Source organism: Stenella coeruleoalba (genome assembly GCF_951394435.1).
Source record: "Stenella coeruleoalba genome assembly, chromosome: 20".
Lineage (NCBI taxonomy): Eukaryota > Metazoa > Chordata > Mammalia > Artiodactyla > Delphinidae > Stenella > Stenella coeruleoalba.
The window spans coordinates 2,133,775-2,155,924 of record NC_137166.1 but is presented as its reverse complement, the minus strand read 5'-3'; the positions used below and the strand labels follow the sequence as shown (position 1 = coordinate 2,155,924).

The 22,150-nt window shown below is 49.5% G+C and overlaps 2 protein-coding genes across 5 annotated transcripts in view; one reads left to right on the top strand and one right to left on the bottom strand.

Annotated features, from left to right (window-relative positions):
• Positions 1-14,276, bottom strand: part of ZCCHC14 (zinc finger CCHC-type containing 14) — a 56,101-nt gene extending 41,825 nt beyond the window's left edge. The window contains exon 1 of the mRNA XM_079906563.1: positions 13,621-14,276. Within this exon, the coding sequence (XP_079762689.1) occupies positions 13,621-14,190 (570 nt within the window). The 5' untranslated portion in view covers positions 14,191-14,276. The remainder of the gene's footprint in view (positions 1-13,620) is intronic.
• Positions 13,840-22,150, top strand: part of JPH3 (junctophilin 3) — a 170,118-nt gene continuing 161,807 nt past the window's right edge. Inside the window, exons 1-2 of one of the 4 annotated variants that reach the window (XM_079906566.1) lie at positions 13,840-13,959; positions 18,490-18,601. The gene's annotated coding sequence lies outside the window, so the exon portion shown is untranslated. Of the gene's footprint in view, positions 13,960-14,305; positions 17,660-18,489; positions 18,602-22,150 lie in introns of those variants that run through there. The other 3 variants (XM_079906565.1, XM_079906567.1, XM_079906568.1) reach the window with 3 other exon arrangements.

Here is a 22,150-nt window from a genome sequence, read left to right as displayed (position 1 = left end):
ACTTAAAAGCTTTTTACACAGCACAGAAAACCATAAACAAAACGAAAAGACAACCTATGGAATGGAAGAAAATATTTGCAAACAGTGCGACCAATAAGGGATGAATTTCCAAAATATACAAACAGCTCATGTGGCTTAATATCCAAAAAGCAAACGACCGAATCAAAAAAATGGGCAGAAGGACTCCCCTGATGGCGCAGTGGTTAAGAATCCACCCGCTAATGCAGAGGACACAGGTTCAAGCCCTGGTCTGGGAAGATCCCACATGCTGCTGTGCAACTAAGCCTGTGCACCACAACTACTGAAGCCCGTGCACCTAAGAGCCCGTGCTCCGCAACAAGAAAGCCACTGCAATGAGAAGCCCACACACCACAGCGAAGAGTAGCCCCTGCTCGCCACAACTCAGAGAAAGCCCGTGTAAAGCAACAAAGACCCAACACAGCCAAAAATAAATAAATTTATTTTTTTAAAAAATGGGCAGAAAACCTGAATAAGCATTTCTCCAAAGAAGATATACAGATGGCCAACGGACACATGAAAAGATGCTCCACATCACTAATTATTAGAGAAATGCAAAACAAAACTACAATGAGGTATCATCTCACACCCGTCAGAATGGTCATCATCAAAAAGTCTACAAACACCAAATGCTGGAGAGGGTGTGGAGAAAAGGGAACCCTCCTACACTGTTGGTGCGAATGTAAATTGGTGCAGCCACTATGCAGAACAGTATGGAGGTTCCTTAAAAACTAAAAACAGAGCTATCATATGATCCAGCAATCCCACTCCTGGGCATATATCCAGAAAAGATGAAAACTCTAATTCAAAAAGATACACGCACCTCAATGTTCATAGCAGCACTATTTACAATACCCAAGACATGGAATGTCCATCAACAGATGAATGGGTAAAGAAGATATGGTATACACACACAATGGAATATTATTCAGCCATAAAAAAGAATGAAATAATGCCACGTGCAGCAACATGGTGGACCTAGAGATTATCATATTAAGTGAAGTCAGACAAAGAAAGACAAACATCATATGATATCACTTATATGTGGAATCTAAAAAATGGTACAAACGAACTTACTTACAAAACAGAAATAGACTTATGATTACCAAAGGGGATAGCGGGGCAGGGGGACAGGGGGACGGTATAGATAAACTAGGAGGTTGGGATTAACATACACACACTACTATATATAAAATAGGTAAACAACAAGGGCCTACTGTATAGCACAGGGAACTATATTCAGTATCTTGTAATAATTTGTAATGGAAAAGAATCTGAAAAAGAATATATGTATGTATAAGTGAATCGCTATGCTGTACACCTGAAACTAACAAAACATTGTCCATTAACTATACTCTAATTTTAAAAAATGGTTAGCAAATATAAAATACCTAGCTAGTGGGAAGCAGTCGCATAGCACAGGGAGATCAGCTCAGTGCTTTGTGACTACCTAGAGGGGTGGAATAGGGAGGGTGGGAGGGAGACGCAAGAGGGCGGGGATATGAGGATATATGTATACGTATAGCTGATCCACTTTGTTATACAGCAGAAACTAACACAGCATTGTAAAGCAACTATACTCCAGTAAAGATGACAAAAAATAAATCAGTTAAATTAAATTAAAAAATGGTTAGGGCTTCCCTGGTGGCGCAGTGGTTGAGAGTCCGCCTGCCGATGCAGGGGACACGGGTTCGTGCCCGGGTCCGGGAAGATCCCACGTGCCGCGGAGCGGCTGGGCCCGTGAGCCATGGCCGCTGAGCCTGCGCGTCCGGAGCCTGTGCTCTGCAGTGGGAGAGGCCACAACAGTGAGAGACACGCGTACCGGAAAAAAAAAAAAAGGTTAAAACAGAAAAAAAAAAGTGTGCAAGTCACAGAATGTAAGTTTTACCTTTAAACTAAACTATACATACACTGAGCTGTAATACTGAGGATATCAACGACAGGCTACTGAAAGAATAAAAATGAATGAGTAGGGGTGGGGTGGCTGGGAGAAGAACCACATCACTATGACAAAAGGTTCCGAGGAGCAATCAGAGCCGCCCAGAGGTGGCTGGGCGCCCGCAGCTCGCATAACTGCCAATGCCTCCCACTTCCTACTCCACGAGCCACAGAACTTAGCCTCCTTTGTCTTCTCATTTCATATTCTTCAGGATTTTCCTCTCACTTTTAATGATGAAGTAAAAAACCCCACCACTTTTAACATAATTTTGGTGTCACATAATACACACAGCCCCTTACTCATGTCACCTCTGAAGTTACGCATCCTTAAGCCCTGTGTCTGTCTCCTCGCTGCCAGAATGGGGACAGGACGGGATGGGATGGAACCTCCCTCACAGGCTCACTGGGAAGACCGCGCACACACATGAGAAGCAGCCCGCAGAGTGCCCCGCACAGGGCACGTACCCCTCTTGTGTGCGTGCTACCTGTCCTCTACTCATCTCTTTCCTAACAATTCTGAAAGAAAGAGAGTCATTGTGATTGGTAAATCAGCCTCCCCAACACGAATATGAACAGCACACTGGGTCACGAGCTTCACACCCAGTCTTTAAAGTACAGGAAAAAACCCACACAAAATAAGTGTTTTCAGAAAAATCCCAGCCTGCAAAGTACCCGTACCAGAAACATACTCTGTCAGGAAGCTGGCGACAGGAGGATCATCCTCCCACAGGGAAGAGCGGAGTTCCGGAGAGTATTTTAATACTTAATTGCGTCCAGGTGGAGTACACGCACCACCCAGCGCTTCCCACACAACCTCAACACCCAGTACGTTCAAAGTATGTCGTTAATTTAATTGACTTTATTATAGCTAGGTTGTTACCATTATTCCCAAGCTTTTAATTTTTATTAAAATGCCCAAATGTGATGGGAGAAGGGACTGTTTCTCTTCCCCACAAATTAACTCTCCTCCTTTTTCAAAGTTATTTTTTCTAGCCTAGACTATAATATTTCTAGAAGTAGTTCCTACATATACATGTTTTAATTAGATTCACTGTGAATCAGTAAGAAAATTGAGGATACAATTTCTTTCTAGTAATGCTACTTAAGTTCTTATGTAAAGTCCCAAATAACCAGGAAATGATGCTGTAATGCTCCCTTCTTATAATGAATCTGATGTCAATGTTTAAAGTATAAAAGACACATAAACTAACAACTGGGATGATAACAGTCGCTCGGTTTACTGCCGTTCTACAGCACATTAAAAAACATCTAGGCTTACCATGATTTACAATTCTGCAAACACTAAAGGAAAACAGCGAAAGAGCCTTATGTTTAGAGATACAAGCTCTAAGCCACCTCTCCAAGACGACTTGATCCACATGCACGGCTCCACAAGTGACCAGCCCACCAGAGCACCGGACGACCACACACCCTGTCCCCAGCTCTCACCTCCTCCCCAGCTCTGGGTGTACTTGTCCATAAACTTAGTTTTGTCACAGCGTAATATAAAGCCAAACCATCCCACTCAGAGAGTTTCTCCCAACAGAAGCTTTTGCATGCTGGCTTTTGAAAAAAAAACCAAGTAGGATACAGATGTTAAAATTTCACTAGAATCTACGGCTGTGTAATGCGTAAGAGAAACAGCCATTGGATAAAGGCTACGGAGAGTGAGATGGTAACAGATATTACTACTAGGGCCATAGAGAAGAAAAGCACTAAGGAAGAAAAGGTTTTCACTGGGGGGGCCTTTCATAAACACCAACAAGTCCCTTCCACTGGGTTTTCACAGACTCTCAGGACACAGCTCCTACTAGGTGGCAGGGACCGCTGGCCTCTGGGATTAAAAGACAGAGACACAGTCTCTGCCCTCCAATAAGGCAAAGTTTGGTGATGAAAACTTAAAGAACCCTACCATAGTAGGGTAAGGGCTAGGCCAGCAGGAGCCAGAAGAAGGCTTATTTAATACTGTGCACCAGGAAGTGTGGGCTAGGGTGCCCCTGGCAGCAGGTGTCCCATCTGAGAGAACAGCATCTGCAGAGGCTCAGGGCAACGAGGCAACACAGTGAACAGGAGCAATATAAAAGCTGCATATAGCCAGGCAAGGGGCAGATCACGAAGGACGCAGCACACCATGCTGAGAGCTGCGTGCCAGAGACCACCCCTCCTACGGGCATCTTACCAGGACCGTTCCTGTGCCACCCTGCGAACTGCCGGTAGAGGCTCAGAGGGGCCCAGGGGGACTACGGGGTGCTACAGTACACAGACCCAGGCCAGGGACACAAGTAGGTGTGGTACTAGACTACAACCAGGTTAAGGTCGGCACCTGAACATGTCACCGTTATTTCTAAAAGGAGTTAAGGTACCGAAATTTCTGTTTTAAATTTAATCAACAAACAAAAAAGAGAAGTTATAAAGTTGCCTCTTGTAGACTTAAAACAATGGCATCAGTTAATTCTACAAAGAGGTCGTCACTCACTCACATTCCTGTCTGCTTCTTGACTTGGGATGAGGCGGGGCTGCGTGGGGCTAGGGCTGTGCTTGTCCCCAGAAGATGGCTTTAATCTGTACCCTGAATCCCTGATAAACCACCCCAAATCCACCTACTAAGGAGTGTCCCACAGATGTAACCATCATGCCAAGTGTGTTAGGGAGAGGTGAGGTGGGGAGAGAGCAAGGGACAGACAGACGGACAGAACCAACGCTGACCTGGGCTGCGGCAGGGCCGATGGAGAACAGTAAGTCTGTGGAGATGCTTGGGACCCGAGAACAAGCTGGTTGAAAATGAGAAAGCAGGCGTGGGCGCCTGGCTGGGGATCAGGACAAGGGCGCAGCAGTAAAGGATGGGAAGAGAGGACCCTGCCTCTGGACACGCTGAGCTCCCTGGGACACCCAGCTGCAGCTCAGTCCCAGTTAGTTAGAGATTTGGGGGTAACCAGAGAGAGTGGCAAAATCACAGCTGAATATGTCATGAATTATAAAGTAACAAGAGAAGAGAAAGGAGGAGAGAAGCCTGAGGAATACCATCATCAAAAGGGCAGGAGAGAAACGGAAAACAAACGCTCATAGAAGCAGGAGGAAGTCGGCGGTGCCAGAGAAGTAAGGGAGGGGGCCCGGCTCCCAGGCAGCGGGTGACTAGGCCCCGCCCAGACCCTTTAACCCAGCATCTCAGCAGCCCCATTTGTTTAAAAAAAAATAAAATAAATAACACCATCCCCTGGGGAATTTCACTGCGCAGGGAACCCACAGAACAAATGAGAGATGAGAAGGATAAGGGCTGAAAAGTAGCCAACGAATCTGGCAAATAAGAGGTCATCAAGATAGAGACATCAGAGAGACCCAATAGAGAGTCTAGAAGTAAACCGAAACATACTTGGGAAACACGCCGTACCGTAAGAGACAGCACTTCAACTCTGAGAGGGAAAGGATGCATCATTCAACACATGGCACTGGGACAACTAGGTGGTCATCTGGAAAATATAGACCCAGCTTTGTACCTTACACCAAATAAACTCCAGATGGATCTGTTAAATGTAAAATGAGAAACCACACGAGTTTCGTAAGGAGACACCACCGGGAACGGTTATCATGTATAATGCATGATGTGTGTATGAGCACAATCTATGCATATGTCTAGTACTAGGCACGACACATTGTGTACACTGCATTTCTAATTGGGACACAACACCCAGAAGCCAAACGAGACTGGTAAGAATGACATTAAAAACAAACAAACAAACAACAAGAACTGCATAGTAAAGTCTTTTGCAAAAAACCCAAACCTGGAAAACAAATACCTACAACTTCCACTAAAGACAAAAGGACAATTTCCTTGAAACTTAAAGAGCTCCTAAAAAACAATAAAGAAAAGATCAACAACCCAACAGAAAGGGGCAAAGGATACGGAGAGCTCAACAAAGATAAATAAAATGGATCACCTGCAAACATGTCCCTGCACTGAGCAGCATTCCTCGCCTAAGTGTCCGGCAGCAGCCAGCGGTGCGCTGACGCCTCGCAGGCCGGGAGGGACGCAGACAGGTGCTCACACACGCTGTGGAGGTCCCACAAGGTGCAGCTCGGCGACACTCCAAATAACTACATAAGCGCAGACCATGTGACCGGCCACCAACGCCACGTCCAGGCTTCTGCTCTGGAGACACGCTTACCAACATGTGAAAGGCCATATGCAGGTGACGTGTACATGATATGGAAGTGACACACATTGTCTGTAACAGTAAGATGGGAACAGTGCTCATCAGTAGAGACACACAGGGCAGCCACGAAATAGAATGAAGCAGCTCTGTGGACTGACATGAGAGTGCTCATCAAGAAAGTCGCCGAGAGAAGCAAACAAGGGACAGACCTGTGTGTGCAGCAAGACACCAGTTACCTATTTGTAAACACAGAGAGTCTTTCTAGAAGGTTCTACAAGGAATAAAGAGGGGAACGGAACTGCATGGGTTCCTGGGTAAAAAAAAAACAAAAAACCAAAAACTTGTTTTTTTAATGTGATATAAAAGGTATCAACAACCAGGTAAAGGAAAGGAACCTTGAAACGTCCTGTGTGTCCTCCCCTGATTGCATGGGGGATGGGGGAGGGGCAAGAAGGGGATGTTTCATTGAATATTCTTTTGTAGCTTTTCAATTTTCTTTTTACTTCTCATTATCTATTAAAATATTTTTAATTTAAAAGATTTATTGGGTTCCCTTTAATAAAAACTGTTCTAGTTGAAGAGGCTGGGGGCAGAAGCCAGGTTCCAGGAGGCTGGCTGTATTCTCTACCACTGGGGGGGGGTGTGGGTGTGTGTGTGTGTGTGTGTGTGTGTGTGTGTGTGTGTGTGCGTGCGTGTGTGTGTGTGTGCGCGCGCACGCACACACGGGCAGAATAGCATGTATGGGAGATCCTATTTGTATTTAATTATGTATATATGATGTTTTCAAAGAATACATAAGTATACATTTATATAGGCATTAGAACATCAGAAGGATTCACACCAAACTGTTAAAAATGGGCTCTCCCTGGAGCGCAGGCCTGCTGACTGCTCTGGGGCAGGACTTGGTCACAAAGGAACCAAGAAGTGAGCTGATGACGGAGGGGACACGTGGAAGGAAGGGTCTCGCTGTTTCCACGAAAGGGCTGATGCTCCAAGTGGGAAAACAGTGGAGGTCAAAGGTTGCTGTGGGGAGGTGGGGAGGTCAGGAAATAGCAAAGCGCAGCACGTGACCTAACGATGTCCCTGAGGAAACAGGCAGATGTGACCAGAACAGAGACAGAGGGACTGCCTGGGACAGAAAGGCAACCTCTGCCCCAAAACGTCCACCCGAAGCTCCAACCCCCAGAGGCGCGTCCACTGGCCCTGCCTCTGAGGTCCTGGCCATATACTGTGCCAAAGAGATTATGTGAAATGAGCAATTACTTGAAAGATAGTGGGTCTTGCCTTTGTCTTCTCTTCACTCTAAATAACGTCAGGCCTTCTAACCCAAAACAAAACAGACTGCTTAAGAATTAACCAAATATTTTATTAGTTCTTGATAATTGCTTTTCGCTTTTGACAGGAAACGCTGCTGTAATATGTTAGGTCTCACAGGGCAGCTATAAAATAGAGTGGCTATTATAAATAGGGAGGCTCCCACAAAACCGCTACAGAGACTGGAGAAAAGCTGCCTGGTTGAAACTGATTTCTAAACTGTATATGTCAAGGGTAAAGTCAAACATCAGAAACCCTTCAATAATCTGTAAACCAGTTAGTGAACTTGGGGCAACAGTTCCTACTCAAACTAATGAGACAAGTAGTGTTCTGAGGAGGGTTCTCAAAAAAAAAAAAGATACCCAAAGGATCTTTTTTTCTAAAATCCAATCCATCTAAGGCAGGAAAAAATAAAAAGAATACTGAAGTAGAGACTGTTTTTCCTAGATGTGATAAAATTTTTCCTCTGATTTACTAACAGCCTCTAAGGAGGTCAGCAGTCAACGATTTAGCAAACAGAAAGGATGTACCAGCTCGGGTCCCTTCTCCTAGCTTCCTTTCAAGTTGTAAAACTCGGAAGTGAATTTGTTGGGAAAATACGTATACTAATCCAAAATGTCCTCAATCCAAAAGGAAGGTAAATAAAGTATACAGGACTGAGAAGAAAGATGGGTACAATAAAGACTAAGTGAACAATGAACTTCAAAAACTGCAGAAACGAGGCTAATGTTGATGTTCATCTGCAATTACGTTCTAACTTGTATCAGTAATGCTACCCCATCGCTCATCACACCCTAATATGACATGACACTTCCAGCTTCTACAACTATACTCCAGAACACAGGTGGAACAGGAACTCAAAAATGTTTGCTGAGTTAAATAAAGCAAATGCTAACTAGCTCGTGTCAAAGTAAACAGCCTTAAATTAACCTGAGGGCAAAAGACAGTCATTAAAGTGCCACACAATCTGAGCCATTATACAGGAGAAAAACAGCAGGACTGCGACTCCAAGGACAGGTGACGGGTCTTCATTTTCAATGAACACACCAGCAGCAGAAAAGCAATTAAAACTGTACCCCAGGATGTCTCAATTCCTTATCATGTACTTCACTACAGAAAGAGGACACTCTTTGGGACCTATAAAAGCTGGCCAAAAAAAAACCACTCCAATCCCTCTCAGGACGCCCTCTCCTGCAGTGTGATGAAGGAAGCCAGACTTGCGTGGAGACTGGTGACCTTGGACCTCAGCTGCCTGGAACAAGTGTGAACAGGGAGCCGCACTGGCCTTCCAGGCACAGCTCTTCCTTTAACCTGAGTGGGAACAACAGCAGCTCCAGGCAAAGTCCCTTCTTGTGGTTTCAGACTACTTTCAGCTCCAACACTCCAGGGTTTAGGGTTAAAGGAGAAACCAGAGGAAGCCATTTCTACAGCACGTGACAAACCACCAGGTGTCTCACCTCTGAACTGCAACGATTTCCAACAGCTTACGAAAAGCAACGAGACAAAGCAAGCTCTCGCCTGCCTTGGGCAAGAGATTATTAGCAGGTTTGTTCACCGTATCTGCGTGGACCCCAAGTTTCTCGGGCACTCAGCCCCCAGAGGAGGACACACACCCAGAGAAGGGCCACCACCCACCACACTCCTGCACTAAGCACTTTAGACACAGTTTCGACGCCCTCTGGAAATAGGTCCGTGAGGATCCTGATCACGAGGATTCCGGAACGGGAGGGCAGGAGGGGCTCACAGCGTGACCACGGAGCTGACCATCAGTCCTGAGAGCAGAGTGGCCTCCGCCACCTCTCACTGCAGTTCCTCTGGGAGGCCAGGGACAGACCTGCCGGGCACCGCGCCGACGCCCAGCAATCCGCCGGGTGGACTCTTAACGTGAGAGCCAGGTCCCTCCGGACGGCCGTGTGTGGGCGATGCTCCGGAGGCGACTGAGCAAGTGTTAGGTGGAAGGGATTAAGACACGAGCCTACTGGCCGTGAATGAAAAAGTCTAGAAGCAAGCACCGGAGACAACTCACAAACCCATCAACTGATGGATGGACAGACAAAACGGGGTAGAGCCACACAACAGAAATTATTCAACCTGAAAGGAGTGAAGTGCTGACACAGGCTACACAGGACATGAGTGAACCTTGAGAACAGGAAGCTAAGTGAAAGCAGCCAACCGCAAAAAGCCACCTAGTGTGTGACCCCATTTCCATGAAATGCCCACAACAGGCAGATCCACAGACAGAGAGTGGGTTAGTGGTTGCCACCGGTGGGGGAGGGTGAACGGAAGTGACTGCAAACAGGTACAGGTTTCTCTTAGGGGTGATGAAAATGTGCTGGAATCTGACAGTGGTGATGGCTGCACAGCTCTGTGAATATACTAGAAACCACTGATTAGACACTTCAGAGGAGTGAATTTCATGATACACGAATTAAGTCTCAATAAATAAATAAGCATATGCCACAGCACTTTGTCACTTATACATAGAAAAGATGGTAAAGGATAAATTTAAACTTTTCCCAAAACTATGGCTTTATAATTAAATAAAAGGGAAAGACCGTTTTTCGCACTGCACACCTGCAGCACCCAGCTACGAGCGCAGTGAGGCCACCCACTCGCCCTCCAGCCTATGAACACCTTCCTTTCTAAAAGTAAAAAGGTCTATTTTACATTCTTCACACTTTTAAACTTCTTCTACAAGTCCTTGGAGCAAGAAGAATTTTAAAATAACCCAGTGAGACTTTGGAGAAGGAACTGCAAATACTATATCAGAAAATTTAATTACAAGAAGTATGTCCCTTTAAATAGGATAAAGAATAAAAAACAATCAACATCTTTATCTCTAAAAGATAAACACAAAGTCTCTAAGCTCAAAGAGTTCAAAACAAAACACAACGTCTTACAAAAGAAATGCAAACACAGCTTTAAGGGGCTGCTTTTTCAGGACTGCACTAAATATTAGATTCAGGGACACCAACAAGGCAAAAGGCTTACTTGCTAGATTTCACAGGACTTGTGCATCAGTGTCAGGCACAAATTTGAAAGCAGCAAAGGAACAGAAAGTTAAATGAATATGAGTGAAGTTAAGTTCAGCAGTGACACAGGGGATGTACCAGGTAAAACTAGACACCATGGGCTTCCCTGGTGGCGCAATGGTTAAGAATCCACCTGCCACTGCAGGAGACACGGGTTCAAGTCCTGGTCCAGGAAGATCCCACATACCGTGGAGCAACTAAGCCCATGTGCCACAACTACTGAGCCTGTGCTCTAGAGCCCGCGAGCCACAACTACTGAGCCTGTGTGCCACAACTACTGAAGCCCACGTGCCTAGAGCCCGTGCTCCGCAATGAGAAGGCACCGCAATGAGAAGCCTGTGCACCACAACGAAGAGTAGCCCCTGCTCGCTGCAACTAGAGAAAGCCCGCGCGCAGCAACAAAGACCCAATGCGGCCAAAAGTAAATAATAAAATAAAATAAATAAATTTATAAAAAAAAAAAACTAGACACCATGATTGTTTCTGAAACATGGAAGCAATGGCCCCAAGGCTCCTCATTATAACCTCATTATTAAATGTCAGGCAAAATTCTCCAATTTCCCACGGATGAACAGAACAACAAAAAAAAAGCCAGCTCCAAGTAACTACACATTCAAAAATCAACTTAGAAAACACCAAAACTCCAAAACATAAATATGTCACTCCCTGACAACGTGCCTTGCTTAAGTTAGTACTCCTAGGGAATTCTCTGGCGGTCCTGTGGTTAGGACTTGGCGTTCTCACTGTCAGGGGCCGGGGTTCCATCCCTGGTCGGGGAACTAAGATCCTACAAGCCCAGCACTGCAGCCAAAAACAAAGTTAGCACTCCTCTATGGAAAGCCAGAGAGGACAGGGCCAAGACAGCACTCATAGAACATCTCCTGGGCGCTTCACATGGGACCTCATGGAACCCTCCAAACGAGCCCATGAGACAGGTAACCTGCCTTCCACCCCAAAAGGGAAAACCAGGAGGAGAGAGGATTCTGGCCAAGGTCACACAGCTGGTCAATTCCCAGCCCCTGCATCTCATCAAAGGGGTTTCTGGCTTGACAAAAAGTCTCTCTTAAAAAAGGTATTTTGGTTCTAGCTTTAGCTCACTGCCCCGCCAGAATAATCGGCACCTTCTGCTTTTATAAAGTGATTCATCCGTACACACACAGGAATCCGCTTCAAGAGGGGAGTACGACACTACCAGTGTTTACCAACACGAACAGAGGACTGAGACCTCATGAAACCGGCCACCAGGGACTGAAACCCCATGAACACCAGCACCCCACAGCCTACTGAGTGCCCTGTGGACAACGACATCTTATAGGGCCCTGCTTTCCCTTTGTCATAGCTGGAAAAACATTTTTAGGATGGGATTTGAACACACGCTTAAAACAGGAAACCAAAGTCTCAGAGGTGGTTCATATCTCAAAAAAGATACGACACGTTAAAAACCAATGTAGGGGGGCTTTCCTGGTGGCACAGTGTTTAAGAATCTGCCTGCCAATGCAGGGGACACGGGCTCGAGCCCTGGTCCGGGAAGATCCCAAATGCCACGGAGCAACTAAGCCCGTGCAACACAACTACTGAGCCTGCAGTCTAAAGCCTGCGAGCCACAACTACTGAGCCTGCGTGCCACAACTCCTGAAGCCTGAGCGCCTAGAGCCTGTGCTCCACAACAAGACACCGCAATGAGAAGCCCACGCACCACAAGTAAGAGTAGCCCCTGATTGCGGAAACTAGAGAAAGCCCGCGCGCAGCAATGGAGACCCAATGCAGCTAAAAAAAAAAAACCAACCAATGTAGGTATCACAACCCCGTCTCAAAGGAAATCATTAAAAGCCACAATCCACAGTTGAAAGAGCTTAAAAACCACCACTAGCAAACCAGAGAAACAAAGCTTTAGTTTCAGACAGCACAGACACTATCAAAAAGCACTTAGACTACTGGTATGACTGCAATCTTTTACTACCAAAGAAAGTCAGTTTTAATCCTAAATCACACAACACACGTGGTCAAAGATAAATCCTTTTGCTTGGAGCACAATTCTGGCACAGGGTCCCAGGGGGCTGTTAAAAAGACACTGGAGCCCCAAATGCTTTGTGTTTACATAATTTTTAAACATCTAGACAAAAGTTCACATTTCTAACTGAATGACCACTCTGCCCTTCCTGTTTAATTTGGAGACAGGAGATCTTTTAACTCATCCTAGTTGGACTCTCAATCAGCCTAGGATTTGTTTCTAAAAAGGAAGGCGGGTCACGGAGAAATAACTGTTTCACATGCGTTGAAGGCTCCAAACCTGCTTTTCCGTCTGTTACAACAGCCCTGTTCTTACACACAATATAAATACAAACACACGTACACATTCAGAAATACACATATACACTCTATACACATATATACGTGAGCACACACTCACGTATACACACAATGCACATACACTCAAGCAGACGTGTACTCACGTACACGCACACACTGACACACGTGCACACGGCGGCCTGCGGCCCATGGCGGCCTGCGGCCCACGCCGACCCTAACCTCCTCGGGGCGACGCCGACCCCACCACTCCCGGGAAATGGACACCTAGGCCGTGGGAGCCCCAGCACAGCACCCCGCGAACGTCTCCTATCGTTACAGCGCCTTCTAATCTCCACCTCACTAGCGGCTTCCTTTTCTGATAATAAACACCAGATTTGGAGAAACCAAGAGAACACAATGTGTAACAGTTATCTGTCGCCCAAGAGCCCGATGAAGGGGACAAAGGCCTTATCGCGCTTCCAGCTTCCCGCGGAAGACGTGTACCGAAGGCCCGGCGGGCCGCGAACTCTGCCCGGTGCGCCCTTCCCCAGTCCCGGAGCCCCCTCCCCCGGGCCCCCGAGCAAGGCGGGTGCGACGGGCCCCAGGGGGCGTGGGGTGCCGGGCGGGGTCTAGGGGTGCGGGTTTGGAGTGCAAGGAGGGAATAGGGGGTTGAGGTGAGGGTGGGGTCTGAAGTGCAGGAGGGAGAGGTGGGACACGGAGTGAAGTGCGTAGTGGAAGCTTGGGGTGGCGAGGAGACGGTGGGGCGGAAGCCTGGGGTGCGGGTAGGGGTTTGCGGTGATGTGGGGTGCCAGTGGGGGCTTGGGGAGCGAGGTGTGAGGTTTGGGGTTCAGGCGGGGGCTTGGGGCGCGGGCACGCACCTTGTGGCAGGCCGGGCATGTGGGCAGCGCGCTCTTGCCCCCGGGGCCCCCGCCGCCGCCGCCGCCGCCGCCGCCGCTCAGGCTGCTCTGGATCTGCGTGAGCTCCTGGCGCAGCACCTGCTTCTGGTGGAAGCTGAAGGCCGGGTGGTTGGAGGCCATGGTGAAGAGCAGCAGGAACTCATCGCCTGTGCGGCCCTCGTTGAGCTGCAGCCCGTAGTTGTGGATGATGGAGTCGATGTGCGTGAGCGTGCGGTAGAGCACGCCCGCCGCCTCGCGCTGCTCCGAGCCCAGCAGCGCCAGCGACACGAGCAGTTTGCTACGCACCACCTCGTCTGTCAGGTTGGTGAGGCTGCCCAGGTCGGCCGGGTTGTTGGCCTTGATCTCCGAGTCGCGCAGCGAGTGGTAGTCCTTGCGGGCCAGGTCCTCGAGGCACGAGCCGAGGAAGCGCAGCTCGAGCGGGATGCACAGGTCCAGCAGGCCGCAGAGGAACTCTACGCGCTGCGGCGACGGCAGCTCCGAGAACCAGCGGTACACGCCGTCCCTCTGCAACGGGCAGCGCTTCTCCACCATGCTGCCGCCCGCGCCGCGCCGCCACGCGGGGCCGGGGGCCGCCGCCCGGGGCCGGGGCCGGGGCCGGGGGCGCGGGCGGGCGCGGCCGGGGGCGCGGCCGGGGCCGGGCGAGGGCGAGGGCGGCCGGGCGCCGAGGGCCGCGCCGGGGCCGGGGGCGCGCGGCGCGGGCGAGACCCCCGCCAGGGGCCGGCGGGCGGGCGCGCGCGGGGCGCCGGGGGGGCCCGGGGCGGCCGGGGCGGCCGGGGGCGGCGATCGGCCTCGGGCCCCCCGCTCACGGGCGGGCTCCTGGCCCGCGCCCGTCCCCGGCGGCGGCCGGTGCGCGGCGGCGGCGGCGGCTGCTCCTCGTCGTCGTCGTCGTCGCCCGGGAGGCGGCCGCCCCCATCTCCCCCCGCGCCGCAGGGTCTGTCACTGCGGGCCGCCCCCCGACGGAGCCGCCCGGGCCATGCCGCCGCGCCGCCGCGCTGGGCCGACGGCCGTTACCCGGGACGGAGGCCGCGGCGGCTCGGGAGCGGCGCTCGGAGCGGGCTCGGGAGCGGGCGGCGGAGGGATCTGCGCCGGCACTTGCCACGGCCTCGCGCCTTTGCTCCCAGCGCCGCGGACGGATCCGGGCCGAGCGCCGCGTTCGCAGCTGACGGGCGCCGGGACAAGGCGCAAGTGGGCGGGGAGGCCGCCTCTCACGACAGCCAGGCGGCCGGGCCCGCCCCCCGAGCTGATTGGCTCGGGCTGCGCCTTCTCTACCCATGATTGTTCCGGGTCCCCAATCCGATTCGCCCCTGACCCGGCCACGCCTCCGTGGGGCTGTCGATCACGTTGGAACCGCCCCGGCCCGCCCCGCGGCGGCCGGCGGAGTCAATTGGCCGGCGGGCCGGGCGGGCCGAAAACCCGAGGCGGATTTCTGGTTGCTTTTGTTCACACAGATCTGCGTGGAGCATTGTTTTAGGTGGAAGCGGGAGTCCCGGCTTCCCGTTTTATTCCTGAGCGTCACAGTAGGAAGGCAGCGAGTGTCTTCGAAAAGCCGCTGGAGCGGGGCTCCAGAGACCCGCGTCCCCATCCCCCCTCTGTCTCTGCGAAGCTGTGTGACCTTGGGCGAGTCGTTTGGCCTCTCTGAGTCCTGGGCGCCTCCCCCGAAAGTGAGGGTGATGACAACCGCACCCGGGGCCCGTGAGAAGGTCGTGAGCTCACAGAGGCCCGGCGCCCTCACCTCTGAGGCGGCTGGCCTGCCTTGAGATGTGACGGGAACAAGCTATGAACGAAAACCTCATCCAAATTGAGCCATTAAGTCGGCCTCCTTTCAGCGGGTTACTTCCTCAGCTCTGGGAACCGAGAGAATGCAAGCACACCGGCCAGGGTCAGGGAGCATTTGCATTGGCACGGATTCTGGGTTGGGGACAGGCGGGGGAGAGGCTGGTGGTCCAGCCACCTATAACCCTACAGCTGCAGGCAGCGGTCCGCCATCTCCAGATAAGGAAACCGAGGCCCGGGAGCAACAAATTCATTCTTCCCTGCCCGTTCAGTAGAACCTTTCTTCTGACGTCCTGTGGTCTAGGACGGGGCCTGTTCCTGCATTTGTTCAGCAGCTCGACGGGGGCCTGGTGGACGCCAGGTTCTGAGCCCTGGGGGGCCCCTTGCGAACAAAGCCTGCCCTCCCGCCTTTGGAGCTGACAACCTGGTCCTGGGCAGTACACAATAGAGATTGATTGAATAAATGAATGCATTTCTTCAGGACATGGTCCAAGGTACTAGAAACTTCCTAACAAGACGTTCTGCAACCTCTGGACTTCAAAGTTGAACAGACATTGCAGAGCCATACTTGGGGTGGGGGGAGAAGATTTGCTTCCCAATCCCCCACCCCCTCCACTCCTGGGACAAATCTTCCCTGAACCGCCTGGTGTTCTTGGCCATCGTGGGAAGGAGCAGGCATCCAGGTGAAGGTCAGTGTAGCTTCCCAAGTGTATTAGGTCCTCATAGGCAACAGGGGCAAGGCTGGGTCCAGCTGGGTCTCCGCACCTTACTTCTCCAGTACAGACTAATTTCTGCGAATAATTTAATCCTTGTTCTCTTCGACCTCACCTTCTCAAGTGATTCCAGGGAAGTAGCCGCATTCCAAAATCTACAACATGAGGAAGTGAAGGAACATGAAAACCAAAACAGTTCACCGTTGCTTTCTTTTGATAAATTAAGTTCCTTGGAATGGAAAGATCTTGGGACCTTATCGGTGCTGGGGTTTTCCTCAAACCCAGCCCTTCATGGCTGTGAAATCCCTAAGCTCCACTGCCAGTCGACCTGGATTCTACTCCCAGCTCTAGCAGGCTGTGTGACCTTGGCCGTACATTCAACCCCTCTGAGCCTCAGTTTCCTCATTTGTAAAAAGCAGCCGGGAGCCCCGCCTCCCAGCTGGCAGTGGAGGTCAGAGATGCTAATGGGAGCCCTTGACAGCTGGGACAACTGAGCCACAAGTAACTGGATCAAGGTCTCCCAGCTCCCAGCCGCCTTCTTGCCACTTCTGCCTGTGCTATTTGCTATTTAATGTATGCACTGGGGTGAAGGGTGTCCCCCAAAAGGTCTTGTTCACCCAGAACCTCAGACTGTGACTTTATTTAGAAATAGGGTCTTTGTAATTATAATTCAGATGAGAATCAAGATGAGATCATGGACTAGAGTGGGCCCTAAAGGAGAGTGTCCTTGTAAGAGACGGAAAAAACCCAGAGACTCGGGAAGAAAAAGCCATGCAAAGACAGAGGCAGAGCTTTGGAGCCAAGGGACACCTGGAGACACCAGGAGCCGGAAGAGGCAGGAAGGACCCTCCCTGGAGCCTTCAGAGGGAGCATGGCCCAGCAGACACGTTGACTTTGAGCTTCTGGCCTCCAGAACTGTAAAAGAATACATTTCTGTTGTGTTAAGCCAGCAAGTTTGTGGCTGTTTGTCACAGCAGCCCCAGGAAACTCATACAGTGTTGTTTCCCCCTCAACTTCAGTCTAGCTCAATTTAATTCAACAGATATTAAATCCCTGCCCTGCTGGACCAGACCCCACTAAGGGTTTGGGGCTTCCAAGGAGAAATGAGACCCAGGCCCTCCGACTCTAAGGAACTGACGGCCTGGAGTCCCTGCTGTGAAGCAGCTGGGCCACCAGTCCACAAGGGAGCTTTCCCTTCCGCACACGGTTCCCTTCCCCAGGGGCCTCCTGGGAGCGGAGCTGGTGGGCACTGACTCCCAGCCGGCCCTGAGGCTGCAGTTTTCTCTGTTTTCTCTGCTCTCCTTGCTCTCCCAGCCACCCGGGGATCCTTCCCTGAAACAGCCTCCAGCCCTGGGCTATTTGGAGCTTCTCACTTTCCCTTGCTCTGCAGCCGGTGACCCCTGGCTTCCACTGGGACTTGAGTGTTTCTCCAGCTGCTACAAAGTAGAGAGGCTGGGGACCCATGGGAGGAGATTGAAGGGGCATCCCTCCATGTGAGAGAAAGGGGGCTACAGGTAACAGGGAGGTGGGGCTGTGTGTTCAGCAGGGAGAGATTCCCCACACAACGCTGAGCAGGACAGCAGGCTCACTCGCTCCTTCAGGCCATACCTGCCACATACCTGTGCCTGACACAGGGCCCGGGGATGACAGTGCAGTCTAGGAGAGCTCTCGGTCTACAGTAGGACAATGTGTCTGCATTTTCCATAGAGCTGGGGTGGAGCAGAAATTAATATTATCTTTGAGAAAGAGAAAGATTTGGGGTTCACCCAAAATTCCCCAAATGATTTTGCAATGAAGCTGTGATGTGCGAGGGATGACTTCTTGCATCTGAATCAGTGACACTGTTGAATTACTTCAGTAGGCAGGGACCAGGCTGAGACAAGAGGTCAGCCAGCTGGAGTACGGCTCTCCATCTCCCCCACCCCATGGCCTTGCTTCTCCTCTCACTTAGAATCCCGGCCAGAGAGGAAGAGCCTGGAGGCCAGGTTGTGGTTAGGCAAATGAAAACAGAATTAAGATTGAGACTCTGATTAAGATGAGGGTGCCTTAAAAACATAGGCTCCGTGCCTGGACCCACCACTTATTTTTCCCTGAGATGTGTGGCCAGGATGTGTGTGGTCTCCACTTAGATGCTTTTGTTTGTCCTAGGCCCTGCCTTCCTGTGATTGAGAAAGGAAAGGGACCCCTAATGTGCAGGACTTAAGCAGTGCCTCCCTAAATCCTACTGCGGGATCCTTGCTCGGTGCCTCGGCTCCCGATAGCCTCAGTGATGGCCATGAGGCAGTGATGGCCACGAGCCGGTGTGAGGAATCCTGATAGTGCTGTCGTTGTTCCCATTTTACAGATGCAGAGCAGTCAGTTGTGGGCCTGGGGGCACGCGGTTCAGATACGTTGGAACCAGATCCTGACCTAAGTCAACTGCCAGGACTCTGTCCCTCAGGGAGGAAAGCACAAAGGTGACAAGTCATTATTCTCTGTTTCTGCAAACTGGAGATTCCAAAGGTATCTGTGGCATGCCACTTCTTCCTAGCCCTAACTGCTGCCAGAGTCCACCTGGAGTCATAAATGGGCAGTTGACCCCAGCCACATCTGGCCCTGTTTCTGCGTGACCACACGTTCTCCTCCAGGGCAGATCTGCTTTCCAGGGTGTCTTTGACCTTGGGCTGGAGGCAGTGTTTCGCCAGTGGGAGTTACCTGGGCTCTTACTTAAGATGCAGATTCCCAAACCGGACCCCAGGTGTTGAGTCAGACTCTGTGGGGCGGGGCCTTGGAATCTGCATGTGGCGAGCTCCCTGGGGCACACAGAAGTTGGACGACCCCCCTCGGGCAAGGCGTTCTTGCTCTCAGGCTTCTAGTGTGCGTCCCTGGGTCGACAACTGCAGTCATAATCAGAGTGAAGTCCGTGTTACAGGCCTACCATTCTGCAAGGATCTCCCTATTTTAGTTTATTTTTTGTTTTATTTTATTTTATTTTTATTTTGGCTGCGCTGTGCGGCATGTGGGATCTTAGTTGCCCGACCAGGGATGGAACCCGTGCCCCCTGCATTGGGAACACGGAGTCTTAACCACTGGACCGCCAGGGAAGTCCTGGATCTCCCTATTTTACAGGTGGGGAGACTGAGGCTTAAAGAGGCCATCCAATGATTAGTGATTCATTAATAATTAATCATTCTCATCATTAAGTTCTGCAGCCTTATTTCTGTTGTATATTTGCTTGTTATTTACATTTCTATGTTTCTTACGCCGAAAGAATGATATCCTCTGAAAGCTAACTGTGCACTGCTGCTCTCGGTTTTGAGTGTTTTGGGTTTCTTTTGTTTACCTTTTTACAATGGAAGTTTTCAAACATACCCAAAAGTCGAGAGAATAGCGTAGTCGTTCCCCAGGTCCAACAGAGATGACAGTTTACCACTTTTATTTCATCTATTTCTCTCTGGAGTGGGAGAAATACATATATTTTCTTTCTGCAGTATTTTAAAGCAAATAAATTGGGGGTTATATATATATATATTTAAAAAACACTTATTTTGTCTGATTGCAAGATAATACATGCTCCTTGTAAAGAGATTATCTCACTTAAAACAACTTAAAAGTCAAATAATGTCACTTGTCAATCATATCCGACATTAACATTTTAAAATATATTTTTCTAGACACTATTGTATTCATATATACACATGCACACCTATTTTTACAAAAATGGTATATTTCTCGAAATTAGGACTGTGCTCCCCTTTTTGCCATCTGTTTTGTCCACCTTACAGTATACCCCAGATGTCTATCCATGTCATGGAATGTCTTCCAAATCGTGATTTTCAAGGGCGGCCCAGAATCTTGTTTGAATGTATCGTGATTTATTCAACTAATCCCCTGTTGTCAGGCATTCAGGTTGTTTCTGTCATCTGCTGAGTTTGAAAAGGCAGTTCTGCTTGTCCTGGACTTTGCCCTAGGCTGAAGCCTGACCCGCCTCCTCTAGATCCTGCGTGGGTTTCTGAGAAGTGTCAGGCAGGGGCAGAGACAGAGGCACTGGGTAGTTCCCAGTGCCTCCCCAGCCAAGTCTTCAGTTCTTGGTTTGAAGTCTCAAGACACAAGACACACCCAGACCCAAGTGTGGGTGAAAACCACCTTCCAAAGGGAGAGAACGTGTTGTTTGGGTGACAAGGTGGTGTAACTCCAAAGTACGGAAAGTTTCTTTTCAAACAATCATACCAGAGCTCACCCAACACAGTAACTCTCCCTCCTTCAAAGTAGTCACCCCGGAATGCAGTCCTCTTACTGAAAGAAAACTGTGATTGCTTGAAAATACATCCGTGAACTCTTTTAAAACTGTCTCCAGAGTTTTGTGTAAATAATGTCTGGATGTACCGTAGGCTGAAAAGTCTTCATGCTTCTAGGTACATTGAGATCTGGGAATAGCCTGTGTTCACCAAATAAATTGCAAACCCAGAATTTGCTATGTCTAGTTTGAGCAGAAACAGGTTTATTAAATTATAGCAGAGAAGTGAGAATCTGGCAGGGTCGGAGAACCGGGTGTGGTTGCCATTCTTGTGTCTTTTTGTAAACGAATTGCCTGTTCATGTTTTTTGCCCATTTTTCTATCAAGTTTTGGGTCTTTGTTTCTGTCCATTTTTAAGATTTTTTTTTAGTATATTAGGGATATTAGCCCTTTCTCTGTGATTTATGTTGTAAATATTCTCTCTCAATTTGTCAATTGCCTTTGACTTCGTTTATGGTGTTTTTACCTTGAAAAGATTTCTTTTAGTTTTATGTAGTTAAATTTATTCATCTCTTATTGCATGGGGATTTGGAATTGTGGTTAGGAAACCTTTCCTTACACCCAGCTTATAAAGAAATTGACCCATGTTCTCTTCTACTATGTATACGGTTTCGTTTTGTCATATTTAGATCCCTGATCTGCTTGGCGTTTACTCTTACGTAAAATATGAGGTATTTGCTTTTGAAACCCAGTTCTATTAGATGTACTCATTAAACCATCTGTTTTTTGGGTTTTAAAATGCTTTGAAGAGCCAGGCAGAAAGCTAATGAGCAAAGCTATAGAGAGTAGAATAAAATAGGGCGTGGTGAGGTCTACGGCCAACCAGAGATTACATTTAAAAAACACAACCACACAGCGGGTATATTAGTTTCCTAGGGCTGCCGGAAACGAATGATCACAAACTCGGTGGCTTAAAACAACAGAAATTTATTCTCTCACAGCTCTGGAGGCCAGAAGTTTGAAATCAAGGTGTCAGCAGGGTTGGTTCCTTCTGATGTCTCTGAGGGAGAACCTGATCCAGGCCACTCTCCCAGCTTCTGTGATTCACAGCAATCCCTGGCTTTCCTTGCCTTACGGCCACAATCACTCTAATCTCTGCCTCTGTCTTCACGTGGCTTCCTCCCTGTGTGTCTGTGTCCAGACTTCCGTCTTTTCATGAGGACACCAGTTGGATTCAGGGACCACCCTTATCCAGATGACCCCGTTTAACTTGATTACATCTCCAAAGACCCTATTTCCAAATAAGGTCTCCTTCATAGGTTCGAGGTAGACATGAATTCTGGGGGGACAGAGAGGGAAAAGCAGAGCTATCCGGAGCCCCTGCAGCCTGTGTGCTGAGAGCCTGGGGGCCCTCCATGGATGCCTTATGCTGCTGTTGAAGTCGTTCAGGAGTGACAAACAGTCTGCTGAATTGGGAAACTCATCAGACTTTACTCTGAGAATCAGTTTTGAAAAGCACTGACAGGTGGTCACTTTAAAATGTTCTGAGAAAGGGACTTCCCTGGTGGTCCAGTGGTTAAGAATCTGCCTGCCAATGCAGGGGACACGGGTTCGATCCCTGTCCGGGAAGATCCCACATGCCACAGAGCAACTAAGCCCACGAGCCACAGCTACTGAGCCCACGTGCCACAACTACTGAAGCCCACGTGCCTAGAGCCTGTGCTCCTCAACAAGAGAAGCCACCGCAATGAGAAGCCCGCGCACTGCAACGAATAGCCCCCGCTCGCCA